General features: G+C 42.0%; 5 protein-coding genes across 5 annotated transcripts; all 5 read right to left on the bottom strand.

The window, feature by feature from the left end:
• Positions 1 to 109: 109 nt before the first annotated feature.
• LSM04_009555 (protein of unknown function DUF218) lies at positions 110 to 1,006 on the bottom strand (the record flags this gene model as incomplete). The annotated part of the gene is made up of 1 exon (XM_067338871.1): positions 110 to 1,006. The coding sequence occupies one exon, from the start codon at positions 1,004 to 1,006 to the stop codon at positions 110 to 112; it is 897 nt and encodes a 298-aa protein (XP_067188082.1).
• A 356-nt stretch (positions 1,007 to 1,362) lies between these two features.
• Positions 1,363 to 1,794, bottom strand: LSM04_005331 (LSM domain; the record flags this gene model as incomplete). The annotated part of the gene is made up of 1 exon (XM_067338870.1): positions 1,363 to 1,794. The coding sequence occupies one exon, from the start codon at positions 1,792 to 1,794 to the stop codon at positions 1,363 to 1,365; it is 432 nt and encodes a 143-aa protein (XP_067187897.1).
• Positions 1,795 to 3,277: 1,483 nt separating this feature from the next.
• Positions 3,278 to 5,443, bottom strand: LSM04_004226 (Glycosyltransferase 61; the record flags this gene model as incomplete). The annotated part of the gene is made up of 1 exon (XM_067338869.1): positions 3,278 to 5,443. The coding sequence occupies one exon, from the start codon at positions 5,441 to 5,443 to the stop codon at positions 3,278 to 3,280; it is 2,166 nt and encodes a 721-aa protein (XP_067187849.1).
• Positions 5,444 to 5,824: 381 nt separating this feature from the next.
• Positions 5,825 to 9,640, bottom strand: LSM04_006848 (uncharacterized protein; the record flags this gene model as incomplete). The annotated part of the gene is made up of 1 exon (XM_067338868.1): positions 5,825 to 9,640. The coding sequence occupies one exon, from the start codon at positions 9,638 to 9,640 to the stop codon at positions 5,825 to 5,827; it is 3,816 nt and encodes a 1,271-aa protein (XP_067187948.1).
• Positions 9,641 to 10,069: 429 nt separating this feature from the next.
• Positions 10,070 to 12,259, bottom strand: LSM04_005034 (Glycosyltransferase 61; the record flags this gene model as incomplete). The annotated part of the gene is made up of 1 exon (XM_067338866.1): positions 10,070 to 12,259. One exon carries the CDS (start codon positions 12,257 to 12,259, stop codon positions 10,070 to 10,072), a length of 2,190 nt encoding a protein of 729 aa, XP_067187879.1.
• Between the last annotated feature and the right edge of the window lie 130 nt (positions 12,260 to 12,389).

Below are 12,389 nucleotides of genomic sequence, written 5' to 3'. Positions count from 1 at the left end.
CCCTTTCCCCTCACTCCCCTACAAATGCCGGTGCTACCGCCATCAGATGAAAACAACGAGAACAGCAACAAATAATAAAAACAAAAATAATAGCACAAAGAAAAAAGATTCAATACGTCTGTAGTGTTTCTGCATCCACTGAATTTGATGTTGTTGTTGTGGATGAGAAAGGGACCATTGCCTCATGTGTAGAGTATGCGAGATGCTCCGTAAAGAGCCACTCATGCACAGCCCGAATTGTCACACCAGCATTACGTGTACGTGCTGCCATATCATTATTATTATCATTATCATTATTGTTCTTATCATCATTATCTAAATAAGAAGAACAAGGAACTCCAAACACATCACGCACAACCGAGTAAAATGCCCGTAACCCATTCTTTTCTCTACAAGAGCGTCCATGTACTGCCATCTCTTGCTCTCTATTCGCCTGTTTAGATGGAACACCCTCATATGTAATATCATACACGGCTTTATCACAGGCAAATATAAACTCAAACACGGCTCGAGTACGTGGTAAATGAAAGTCTGAAGTAACAACATGCAAACGACGCCATCCAGCTGGATCAGCATGCACGGTTCGTAAAAAATAAGCATTTCCAATCGTGTCAAGACTACTTGTTTCTCGAATAATATCATGAGGTGCAAGCCGTAACAATAACGACGCCGTCGCTTCTTCTTCTTTTTCATCAGAGACTTTCTTCATCTCTACGGCGGCTTCTTTGCACTTTTTTAAGAGATAGAGGGCACCACTAGTACTTTCACCAATAGGCCATCCAGCATGATTGATGTAATTTGGTTTGTGTGTGGTTCCCGCACTGAGAAGTACAAGTTTCGGTCGTTGTCCTTTCTTTTGTAATGCATGTTGGGCAGATAATATACTGTGAAAACGTTCATACGCGGTGTCTAATCGCTCTAATACAAACCATGGAAGAGTAGATGGGTCTTCATTACGTTGTGAACCACCGCCAAGAACAACAATGGCATCCACAATGTCTGACATATGTATATATATATATATATATATATATATATATAACGATACACTAATAATAATCATAATAATAATAATAATAATAATAATAATAATAATAATAATAATTAGACAGAAGTTTTTTTTTTTAAACAGAGAACGAAGTACCGAAGGAAAAAAAAGAGAGTAAATGTTCAATCTCACACTGAGAAATAAAAAAACGAGAACAAGAAGTTTTACTTTTATAGTATATTATAACAAAAAACAATAAAACTAACACAAATTTATAAATATATGTGAAATACACGCCTCCCCACAACATCAACGGAAATGATTAACAATAGCAATAATAATAATAATAATAATAATAATAATAATCCATTTCCTTAAGCTAATGCGGGTCGCACTTCTTTCACGGCGGCAATCAATTCCTGCAGTCCACGACCCCCGCTGGTCTCTTCGTTAACAAAATCCAAATAACGTAAATGACATCCACGTACGACAATACTACTAATACACCGCAGCGCCACTGGATCACTCTCCAACTCCACCGTATCATTCTTTTTACCCGTACCCTTCCCACTGTTATTATTATTATTATTATTATTATTATTATTATTATGTGAACAACAACGACGTCGTCGTACTGCCGTATCTGAAATAGCATCCAACTTCATATTCATTGTGGCAGGATCAAACTCAATAATGCGGCCCGTTAACACAATGCCATTTGTAAGCTCCACACGCACAAGTGCATGTAATATAGCACCACCAGCCGCCAACACGGATGGTATTCTGTTTGTCTCTACACAATCCATATATTGGTGGCTTGCAGCAATTGTGGGACCCCTAAACTACACTGGGCAAGAAAATAAATTCATCAAGAGAAGAGAATACGTATATATCTATATCTATATATATATCTATATCTATATCTATCTATATATATATATATATATATATATATTCATTGCATAATACAATACATAAAAAAAAAACAAAGAAAGTTAATAAAAAAAAAAGGATACTTCTGAATAATTCCCTCTCTTTTTTTTTCACTGGGATGAGTGTTGTAGTAGAATTGGCAATGTAAAACGATAACCGTCATTAGTTTTATCTCCGGAACCTTCCAGCACATTGTTTTATGTATTGCAATGCCCTTCCCAACATTTATAAGGGAGATTCTCATTTATTTTTCTCCCTTTTATTTATTTCTCTTTACGACAACTGCCGCAATAAATCCAATGAGTCTATAGAAATAAATAAATAAATAAAGGGGACATAACAACGGGGGTAAAAACAGCAATTATTGGGTATTCCACATGCATTTGTACAGACAACATCTGAGTAGAGACCAGAAACAGTTCTTGCTGCTCTTTCTGCCACTACATGTAGACAGTGTGTCTCAAGCCAATTGCAGACATTTTCTTTTGACAAAGAAGAAAACATTAACGAAAAATAAAATAAGAAAGACCATCATCTATTATTCTGTATTAATTCACCCTGACGGTGACTTCTGTCACGTATACGGCAACTAATAGAACTATGAGCATCAGAATAATCTAAACTGCACATTCACGCATAATAAATAAAATAGAAGGAAACAAGAGTAAAATGATAATTTTCTGCAAGAACCAAGTTTTTTTCGCCCCCAAGAACACAAGTGCATCCCAATATTTTTCCTCTATAATTGTTTTCCTAGTAAATAACAGAACTGACGAAATTGAAACCGAGAAGCCCTTTTAACCCGCTCCTCGCTCAGGGTGGTTCAGCTGGGGGTTTCAGAAAACTTATTATCGACATACTATTAAGAAAAAAAAAAAAAACAAAATAGACGCGAAGTTCCATCATTCTTTTCGCAAGCTGTTAAAAAACATATATATATATATATATATATATAAAGAGAGAGAGAAATAGATATATAGACGTAGTTATAAATAGAAGAGAGAGAGTTGTGTTCCTCGTTGAGGTCTCAAAACCCAGTACCACTCCCAAATGGTGCGAGAGGAAGAAGGTAAGGGAACAGAAACTGTAAATTAACAACAAAAACCAGAATTACTCCCATAACAAGATACACACAAACACACAGACACAGAAACATAAGCATAGGGTAGAAACAGGAGAGGCCATAAACGATCTGGGAGAAGAAGCAAGCAAAAAAAGAAAAAAAGAAACAAGAAACGACAAATGTGAAAGCCTATAAGTATATGATTGTCTTGCTACGGATACCATTGAAGCATTGGTGGCGCAGGGCATTCAGTTCTCTTTATGCTTCTTGCTACTTTTCTTTTTTTTTTTGTGCTACCTTCGACGATCGAATGCCATAACATTGAAGAAACGATTGTTTTGTAACCACAATGATGATAATGCGTTTTTCACCAAGTGATACAAGCGCACTTGCGTAACAGCAATTACACCGTATTCACGATCACACAAGGATAGACGTGAGTGACGTACATAAATAGGAGTTTCGACCCCAGAAGTAGTAGAAATAGTGGTAGTAGTACCAGAAAAAGGTAATGCCATTACAGATGCCTTGTTATCATATAGGATGCTACATATACGACTATCCCTTCTCCTTCCTTTATCGCTAACTCCTTCATAGCTGGCGTATGAAATATGCATGGCAGTAGCTAATCCCGCATACATTTCTGATCGACAATCCGATGGGAACAATTCAATCATAACACTTCCCGGCTGCATCACCACCGCGGAGGCCAGTGCAACGCCATGGGGTGAAATTAACACATCCGTTAATACCAATAAACGTAGTAATTCCAAGTAGTCTTGAACAAGCACAAGACCATATTTCTTCCCTGCTCCTCTATTTCGAATCATATCATAACTGTTATTACTACCTGGTAAGTAGATGAGTTGAACTCGACTCACCTGACCAAATTTTCCATACAAGTATGACATCATTTCATCCTCCTCAAAGGGTTCACCACCCCCTGGGGAGGCTAATACGGTAATAGTTAGCGGACTCAACGCGTCTAAACGAGGGGCTTCTATTAACTTATCAGCAACTGCCATCGCTACAATATTCTCTGAGGGAGTATTCATATGACTATTCGTAGAAGCCGCACGATGATGACGATATGAATAAGGATTGGCACTTGTTCCCTTCATAACTTCATCTGCAACGGAAGCGATTAGGACGCGGCGTAGTATTGGGGAGAGTGGTCCTCTTCCCCACATAGCCACAACTGTATCAGTAATAGCCGTAATAGAGTAATCATTTTTATATTGTTTTTCTTTTTCTTGTTGTCTTCTCTGTAAATCACTATAGTGCATGTAGTGAATCCATCGCAGACGGAAAAGATGTGCGACCTTCTCAGAATGAAACCAACGTGAAGAACGCCGAGCAGCCAGCACCATATAATTTACACAACCAATTTCCTTCAGGGAACTTAGTGGTTGCAATAAATACGATGATGATGATGGTGGAAATAAGACCCTTTCATCATTTTCTACTCCTGCAGCAACTGCTGTTGATCGTTTCGCATTTTCCCTCAAGTCCACCATTACATAACGTAGTGCAGTGCTAACATTAGGGATGTCATTATTACCATTAATACCATTCAGAGTGGCACCATGCGTATGAATTATATCCTCATCATCCCACCATGGCTGGAGTTGAAAAAGACCTGTGGCCACACGAATCCAATGCAAGACATGACGTTGATCATAAGCGGTTTGTTTCCACTCATCACAATCTCTATTACCGACATCCACAATAAGTTTTGTCAGTCGTGGGAGATGCATCTCATATCCCTGCAGAGTACGCACAAATAGCGGTGGGGTGTGATCATCTTGTTTATTAGATAATATATATTCTCGTTCCTGCTGTCGCCAGTCAAAGAACTGGGCTATATCCCGCGTTAACGTGCTCATATCACATCCACCGCGTACAAAAAAAACGGATTCTGTTAACTCCTTTCCTTCTTCACCCGCAGATTCGACATCGCGAAAAAAGAGATGAGTTTCATTTTCCACAAAACAAATATCAGTCGCCATACGATGACCACTTCCCTCCACTACTTCACCTGCAACATCTAGTGCATCATCCACCATCACACCACGTTTATTATTATTATTATTATTATTATTATTATTATTATTATTATTATTATTATTATTATTATTATTATAAATGTCGCTAGGGCCATACGAAAGTCCAAAACTATCCGGCACCTTATTCCTCGGTATCCTCGGTCTCATTCTGTTTACTCTGCACATTGTGGTGTCCTCATCATCATTGTCAGGTAGAAACCCCGTCCGATTCCATAATAGTATATACACAAGAAACAAGACCAATGTAAAATAAAGTGAGCAGAGTGGAATATTCAGACGTACTACAGACCGCATCATATTTCTCATAATTCCATGCGATCGATGTTGTTGTTGTTGTTCTTGAGATGATGATAGTTCTTGAGTTTGACGTGCACCCAACGGCTTTATTTTCATTTCCTCAACCCGCCGCAGTCAATCCACGATAGAAATAGGAATGACTATATATATATATGTGCTGCAGTCAACGCGTACAGATTCCTAAGAGAAGAGACAAATAAGAGGAAAAAGAATATACATTTACGTTTTTAAAAGTGAGAAAAGGCAAAGTAGTATTACGAAAACAGAGAAAGAAGGGAAAAAAAAAATAAAAAAGAGTGATTTCCCCGCATAAAAACAAAACAAGTAATGCTGTACATTTGAACGTGTATAACTCAGATCTATTACATACGTCATTTTCTTTCCTTTTTTTCATTTTCATTTTCCATCCTTTAGCAATTCTTCAGTTGCTTTTCTTCTTCTTCCCTCTCTTTCTCTTTTTTCTTATTCACGTAGACCTCAGTCATCCTGCATGTAGTACTTCAGCACGCACTCCTCTAGAAACACTGGTAGCTTATCATACAAAGGACGTGCCGGGTTGGGGTCAAAGTACTGCGCCAACACACAGAGAAGATCGAGCCATTCAGGGAAAAACAAAACGTGTGGTTCACGTACATCATCTGCAGCCACAGCAGAGAAGAAATCCGCCAAAAGACGCGGCGTTACGCGACGAATACGACACCACTCAAACTCTGACGCCATCTGCTGTAATCCACTGAGTGTCATTACCCGCGCTATACCAACATCAGAAACACTGCTGTTATGAAGGTTACTACAACTGCTGCTACTGTCACCACCACCGATAATTCCAATCTGACTTGCGTTATACTCATCATTAATGTAAATACTACTGCTGCGTCGACGCTGTTGAGAAAAACGACGTTCCACAGTGAAGGAACGATGCCGGGCAGTATCTGTTTCAGGTGCGGCTGAACGCATTCCATACGCCTCCTTTGGTTTCGCATAGTAACTAAAGAGTGCATAAAGGGCAGTAAGATTATTTGTCAAACACACACGTACCTGTACATGACGTGCAGCCCGGCGGAAAGGATCAAGCGTTGGACCGCGAAATCCATGCGTGATAATCCACTCACAGAGAAATTCACGCACCGCCAATGGCCGCAGTGTCCATTTTGTATCAAAGGGTTCATAGCGGATAACATCTGTTTTTGATGCTCCAGGAATATTCGTACTAATTGGTTTTGCTGTTGATGTTGTTGCCCCTTCTTCTTTTCCTTTATTCTCTGTATTTTTCACATCTCGTAAGGGACTCTCTGACCGTTGTTGTTGTTGTTGTTCTTTTTCTTGTGATCCTTGTTGTGGTTGTTGTTCTAGCTCCATCTTAGCTTGTTGCTGTATACCATCCCACGCATGGGCACAACGCAGGAGGGCTTCCATAAACTCTGCCGGACCGAGTCGTATTTTGTAGTGTGAGTCTTTGAGATCAATCTCAGTTGTCTCTCGCCCTGTAACCCGTGCTCGCGCTGATGGTTTATGCAAGGAATTTGACTTCTCCATTGAACGATGAAGGCTCCCACGATGAGAGACAGGAGAAGGAGCGGCATATTCCCATACTCGTGCAACAATATGGCGAACAGCCACACGGTGTAATTTTCCTTTTCCACCTGCCACACGGCAATCACGTAGAAGTCTCCAGAAGTCTAATGCTGTAATGTACATTGGGGCACTACCATAAGTACTGCTAGTACCGAAGCTTTTTTCATTAACGTTCGTACTGTTGCTACTTCCGTTCACTGCGTACTGTAGAAAGAGAGAACGCAATTTTGGAAATGCATTTTCTACCGTACGTGCTATACGTAAATAAATGCTACCAGAGCTAAATGCTTCCTGTGGCAAAATATCTGACAAACGCAGAATAGTAATATTTTCCATAAACCTAGGCGTTTCCTCTTGTACCTCTGTAGAGAAAACAGTTTGTGGTTCAACAGCAATATGCACGGCATGATGTAATGCACTCAATGAGGCAGCAATCCATCGTTGTTGATTCTCTACCATTAATGGCCATTGTAGATGAGTATCAGGAGGACGATACCATGTAGAACACCGTCTATCACGCCTACCAAGATGGTAATCTTCCGCCGCAGGAGCAGGAATCACTAAGGTTGGAGTCACTGATGGATTTCCATGAGTATCATCCGTGGCACGCTGCCGTTTCACATTACACTCCAACCAATTAGCGAAATATCGCATAAGACCAGCGAGAAAAACGAGTTGAACACCACGTCTGCGTGTCATGAGTTGCTCCGCTGTCACGATACATGCCATACCTGTAACGGCTTTATACGCCTCCACAAGTGTTTGACCTACAGTTGCCTCAAGTTGTACTACAATGGTATTATTGAGATCTGTCTCTTCCACTGTCACGGGTTCATTCTCAAGCTTTGCCCGTAACGATCGTATACGCATATCGGCAATACAGATTTCTTTCAGTTGGGATTTTGTTGGGCCACCTTCAAGGTCCATCGCCCGCATGAGGGCGAGAAAGCGGTGAAGAGGCAATAACACGGTTGGTGCCTCTGCTAGTAGGGATGAAAAGGGGAGATCCTCCTCTGGAGTATCACGTATTCCAATACGTACCTTTTGTCCCAATTGTAGCTTATTTTGGGAACGCTGTTCCTTATACTCCCTAAGCTTTGATTCAATGTCAAAACTATCAATACTCTCTACAAAATCTTCATCCGTGGTAGCCATAAAGAGGGATCCAAACGGACTTTCCAGCAATGTTGTATTCGCCCACAATACAAGTAGCTCCAGCGGTGATAACGTATCCATCCACTCATTCTGTTGCTTTTCCTGGTGATGGTGATGTGTGTTATGATGATGATGACGGTGCTTTACATCCATCGTAGGAAAAGGTGTACGTAATAGGAGTGAATCAAGTAATCTTGTACCAACACGGTCCATTTCACGTACCTGCGCAATTTTACTTTCATACTCTTGCTCCCGCTCCGCAATACGTCCCTCAACCTCTACACGATGATTGTCTGCTGCCACTAACTCTTCACTTAGCTGTGCACTCGTGCTGGTAAGTTCTGCAATCTCACGTTCAAGGTTTCTTGAGCTGAGTTCTAGTGCCGCAATACGGGCTCGTACGGTATCTAGTGTTGCTGCACTTTGCAGTTTGGTGTTGGCAAAAACACGCCAGAGACGCACTGCCACACTAATCCGTTCCGCTGCGAAACGTCGTGCCCACCGTGCTCGGTACTTCTGCTCACGCTGACGGCGATTATGACAGACATCGTGCCATGCTTTAAGGGTGATGCGAAGAAATGATTTAATCCAATTTGAGTTAAGAAGGGCAAAGATTCGTGGTAGACGTTGAAAATGTTGCTGTCTCGCGGCGTTGGAGTGTGCGAGTGCAATTACTACTTGAGTTAGTTCATGATGGGCGAGGAAGTACGTCTTTCGTGCGTAGCGAGAGAGAAGCAAGGCTGGGAGTGTCGCCTTATCCAATGTACCCGTCTCAACTGCCGCCACCAGATCTGCAGCTATTGCTGATGTCGTACTATGACTACTACCACCAATCGTAATAGCATAGTTATTACCACCACCAGCACTGCTGCCGTCCCCTCTTTCCTGCAGACGTGGTAGATCCTGCAACAGCTGCGGGTACTCGACGGTGCCCCCGAGTGCGGCCCGCATCTCTGCCGTGTCTGGCACGTACACTTCCCGCAGGAGGAGGGCGATGCACGGGGCAAGTGTGTTGCGGTGGCGGGGGAGGGCCTCGGCGATCGCCTCCAGCAGGCGGCCGGCAACGGCGGCGCGGACGGCGAGGCGGCGGAGTTGCGTGGGGCCGTCGGCGGCGGGGAGGGCGGCGGGGGGGCGGAGGACCGCCGCGTAGAAGAGCGACCGGGCGAGCACCACGAGACCCGCCGCCGCCGACTGTTCCGCCCGATAACCGGCCGCCCAACCCAGCGGGTGCATGGCGGTCCAGTGACTCATCACATCCGCTGGGTTGTGTGTTATGTCTTCATGCGTTGTATGCCTGTACGTCTTGTCCGCATTCTCATCGGGATCAAGGGGTTTCATATTGTTCTTGTTATTACTATTGTTGGCGGTGGTGGTGGTGTTGGGACGGGTCCGGGTGAGGATGAGGGGAAGAGAGCTGGGTGGGACCACGCAGGTGCGTGGTGATCGCTTTCCCGGCGTCCCTTCCCCTCTCTCCTCACCGTCCGGCTGTTTTCCAAAGTACTTTCCATGGCCAATGGGCGGCAGGCGCTGCCGCGGCCGCTTCAGCGAGTGTGGCCCACTCATCTCCAGACTACACCACATATATATAAAGAGAGAGAGAGAAATAGATATATAGACGTAGTTATAAATAGAAGAGAGAGAGAGTTGTGTTCCTCGTTGAGGTCTCAAAACCCAGTACCACTCCCAAATGGTGCGAGAGGAAGAAGGTAAGGGAACAGAAACTGTAAATTAACAACAAAAACCAGAATTACTCCCATAACAAGATACACACAAACACACAGACACAGAAACATAAGCATAGGGTAGAAACAGGAGAGGCCATAAACGATCTGGGAGAAGAAGCAAGCAAAAAAAGAAAAAAAGAAACAAGAAACGACAAATGTGAAAGCCTATAAGTATATGATTGTCTTGCTACGGATACCATTGAAGCATTGGTGGCGCAGGGCATTCAGTTCTCTTTATGCTTCTTGCTACTTTTCTTTTTTTTTTGTGCTACCTTCGACGATCGAATGCCATAACATTGAAGAAACGATTGTTTTGTAACCACAATGATGATAATGCGTTTTTCACCAAGTGATACAAGCGCACTTGCGTAACAGCAATTACACCGTATTCACGATCACACAAGGATAGACGTGAGTGACGTACATAAATAGGAGTTTCGACCCCAGAAGTAGTAGAAATAGTGGTAGTAGTACCAGAAAAAGGTAATGCCATTACAGATGCCTTGTTATCATATAGGATGCTACATATACGACTATCCCTTCTCCTTCCTTTATCGCTAACTCCTTCATAGCTGGCGTATGAAATATGCATGGCAGTAGCTAATCCCGCATACATTTCTGATCGACAATCCGATGGGAACAATTCAATCATAACACTTCCCGGCTGCATCACCACCGCGGAGGCCAGTGCAACGCCATGGGGTGAAATTAACACATCCGTTAATACCAATAAACGTAGTAATTCCAAGTAGTCTTGAACAAGCACAAGACCATATTTCTTCCCTGCTCCTCTATTTCGAATCATATCATAACTGTTATTACTACCTGGTAAGTAGATGAGTTGAACTCGACTCACCTGACCAAATTTTCCATACAAGTATGACATCATTTCATCCTCCTCAAAGGGTTCACCACCCCCTGGGGAGGCTAATACGGTAATAGTTAGCGGACTCAACGCGTCTAAACGAGGGGCTTCTATTAACTTATCAGCAACTGCCATCGCTACAATATTCTCTGAGGGAGTATTCATATGACTATTCGTAGAAGCCGCACGATGATGACGATATGAATAAGGATTGGCACTTGTTCCCTTCATAACTTCATCTGCAACGGAAGCGATTAGGACGCGGCGTAGTATTGGGGAGAGTGGTCCTCTTCCCCACATAGCCACAACTGTATCAGTAATAGCCGTAATAGAGTAATCATTTTTATATTGTTTTTCTTTTTCTTGTTGTCTTCTCTGTAAATCACTATAGTGCATGTAGTGAATCCATCGCAGACGGAAAAGATGTGCGACCTTCTCAGAATGAAACCAACGTGAAGAACGCCGAGCAGCCAGCACCATATAATTTACACAACCAATTTCCTTCAGGGAACTTAGTGGTTGCAATAAATACGATGATGATGATGGTGGAAATAAGACCCTTTCATCATTTTCTACTCCTGCAGCAACTGCTGTTGATCGTTTCGCATTTTCCCTCAAGTCCACCATTACATAACGTAGTGCAGTGCTAACATTAGGGATGTCATTATTACCATTAATACCATTCAGAGTGGCACCATGCGTATGAATTATATCCTCATCATCCCACCATGGCTGGAGTTGAAAAAGACCTGTGGCCACACGAATCCAATGCAAGACATGACGTTGATCATAAGCGGTTTGTTTCCACTCATCACAATCTCTATTACCGACATCCACAATAAGTTTTGTCAGTCGTGGGAGATGCATCTCATATCCCTGCAGAGTACGCACAAATAGCGGTGGGGTGTGATCATCTTGTTTATTAGATAATATATATTCTCGTTCCTGCTGTCGCCAGTCAAAGAACTGGGCTATATCCCGCGTTAACGTGCTCATATCACATCCACCGCGTACAAAAAAAACGGATTCTGTTAACTCCTTTCCTTCTTCACCCGCAGATTCGACATCGCGAAAAAAGAGATGAGTTTCATTTTCCACAAAACAAATATCAGTCGCCATACGATGACCACTTCCCTCCACTACTTCACCTGCAACATCTAGTGCATCATCCACCATCACACCACGTTTATTATTATTATTATTATTATTATTATTATTATTATTATTATTATTATTATTATTATTATTATTATTATTATTATTATTATTATTATTATAAATGTCGCTAGGGCCATACGAAAGTCCAAAACTATCCGGCACCTTATTCCTCGGTATCCTCGGTCTCATTCTGTTTACTCTGCACATTGTGGTGTCCTCATCATCATTGTCAGGTAGAAACCCCGTCCGATTCCATAATAGTATATACACAAGAAACAAGACCAATGTAAAATAAAGTGAGCAGAGTGGAATATTCAGACGTACTACAGACCGCATCATATTTCTCATAATTCCATGCGATCGACGTTGTTGTTGTTGTTCTTGAGATGATGATAGTTCTTGAGTTTGACGTGCACCCAACGGCTTTATTTTCATTTCCCCAACCCGCCGCAGTCAATCCACGATAGAAATAGGAATGACTATATATATATATATATATATGTGCTGCAGTCAACGCGTACAGATTCCTAAGAGAAGAGACAAATAAGAGGAAAAAGAATATACA

This window comes from Trypanosoma melophagium, assembly GCF_022059095.1.
Source record: "Trypanosoma melophagium isolate St. Kilda chromosome Unknown ctg4segment1, whole genome shotgun sequence".
Classification (NCBI taxonomy): domain Eukaryota; phylum Euglenozoa; class Kinetoplastea; order Trypanosomatida; family Trypanosomatidae; genus Trypanosoma; species Trypanosoma melophagium.
This window is presented reverse-complemented; position numbering and strand designations above follow the sequence as displayed.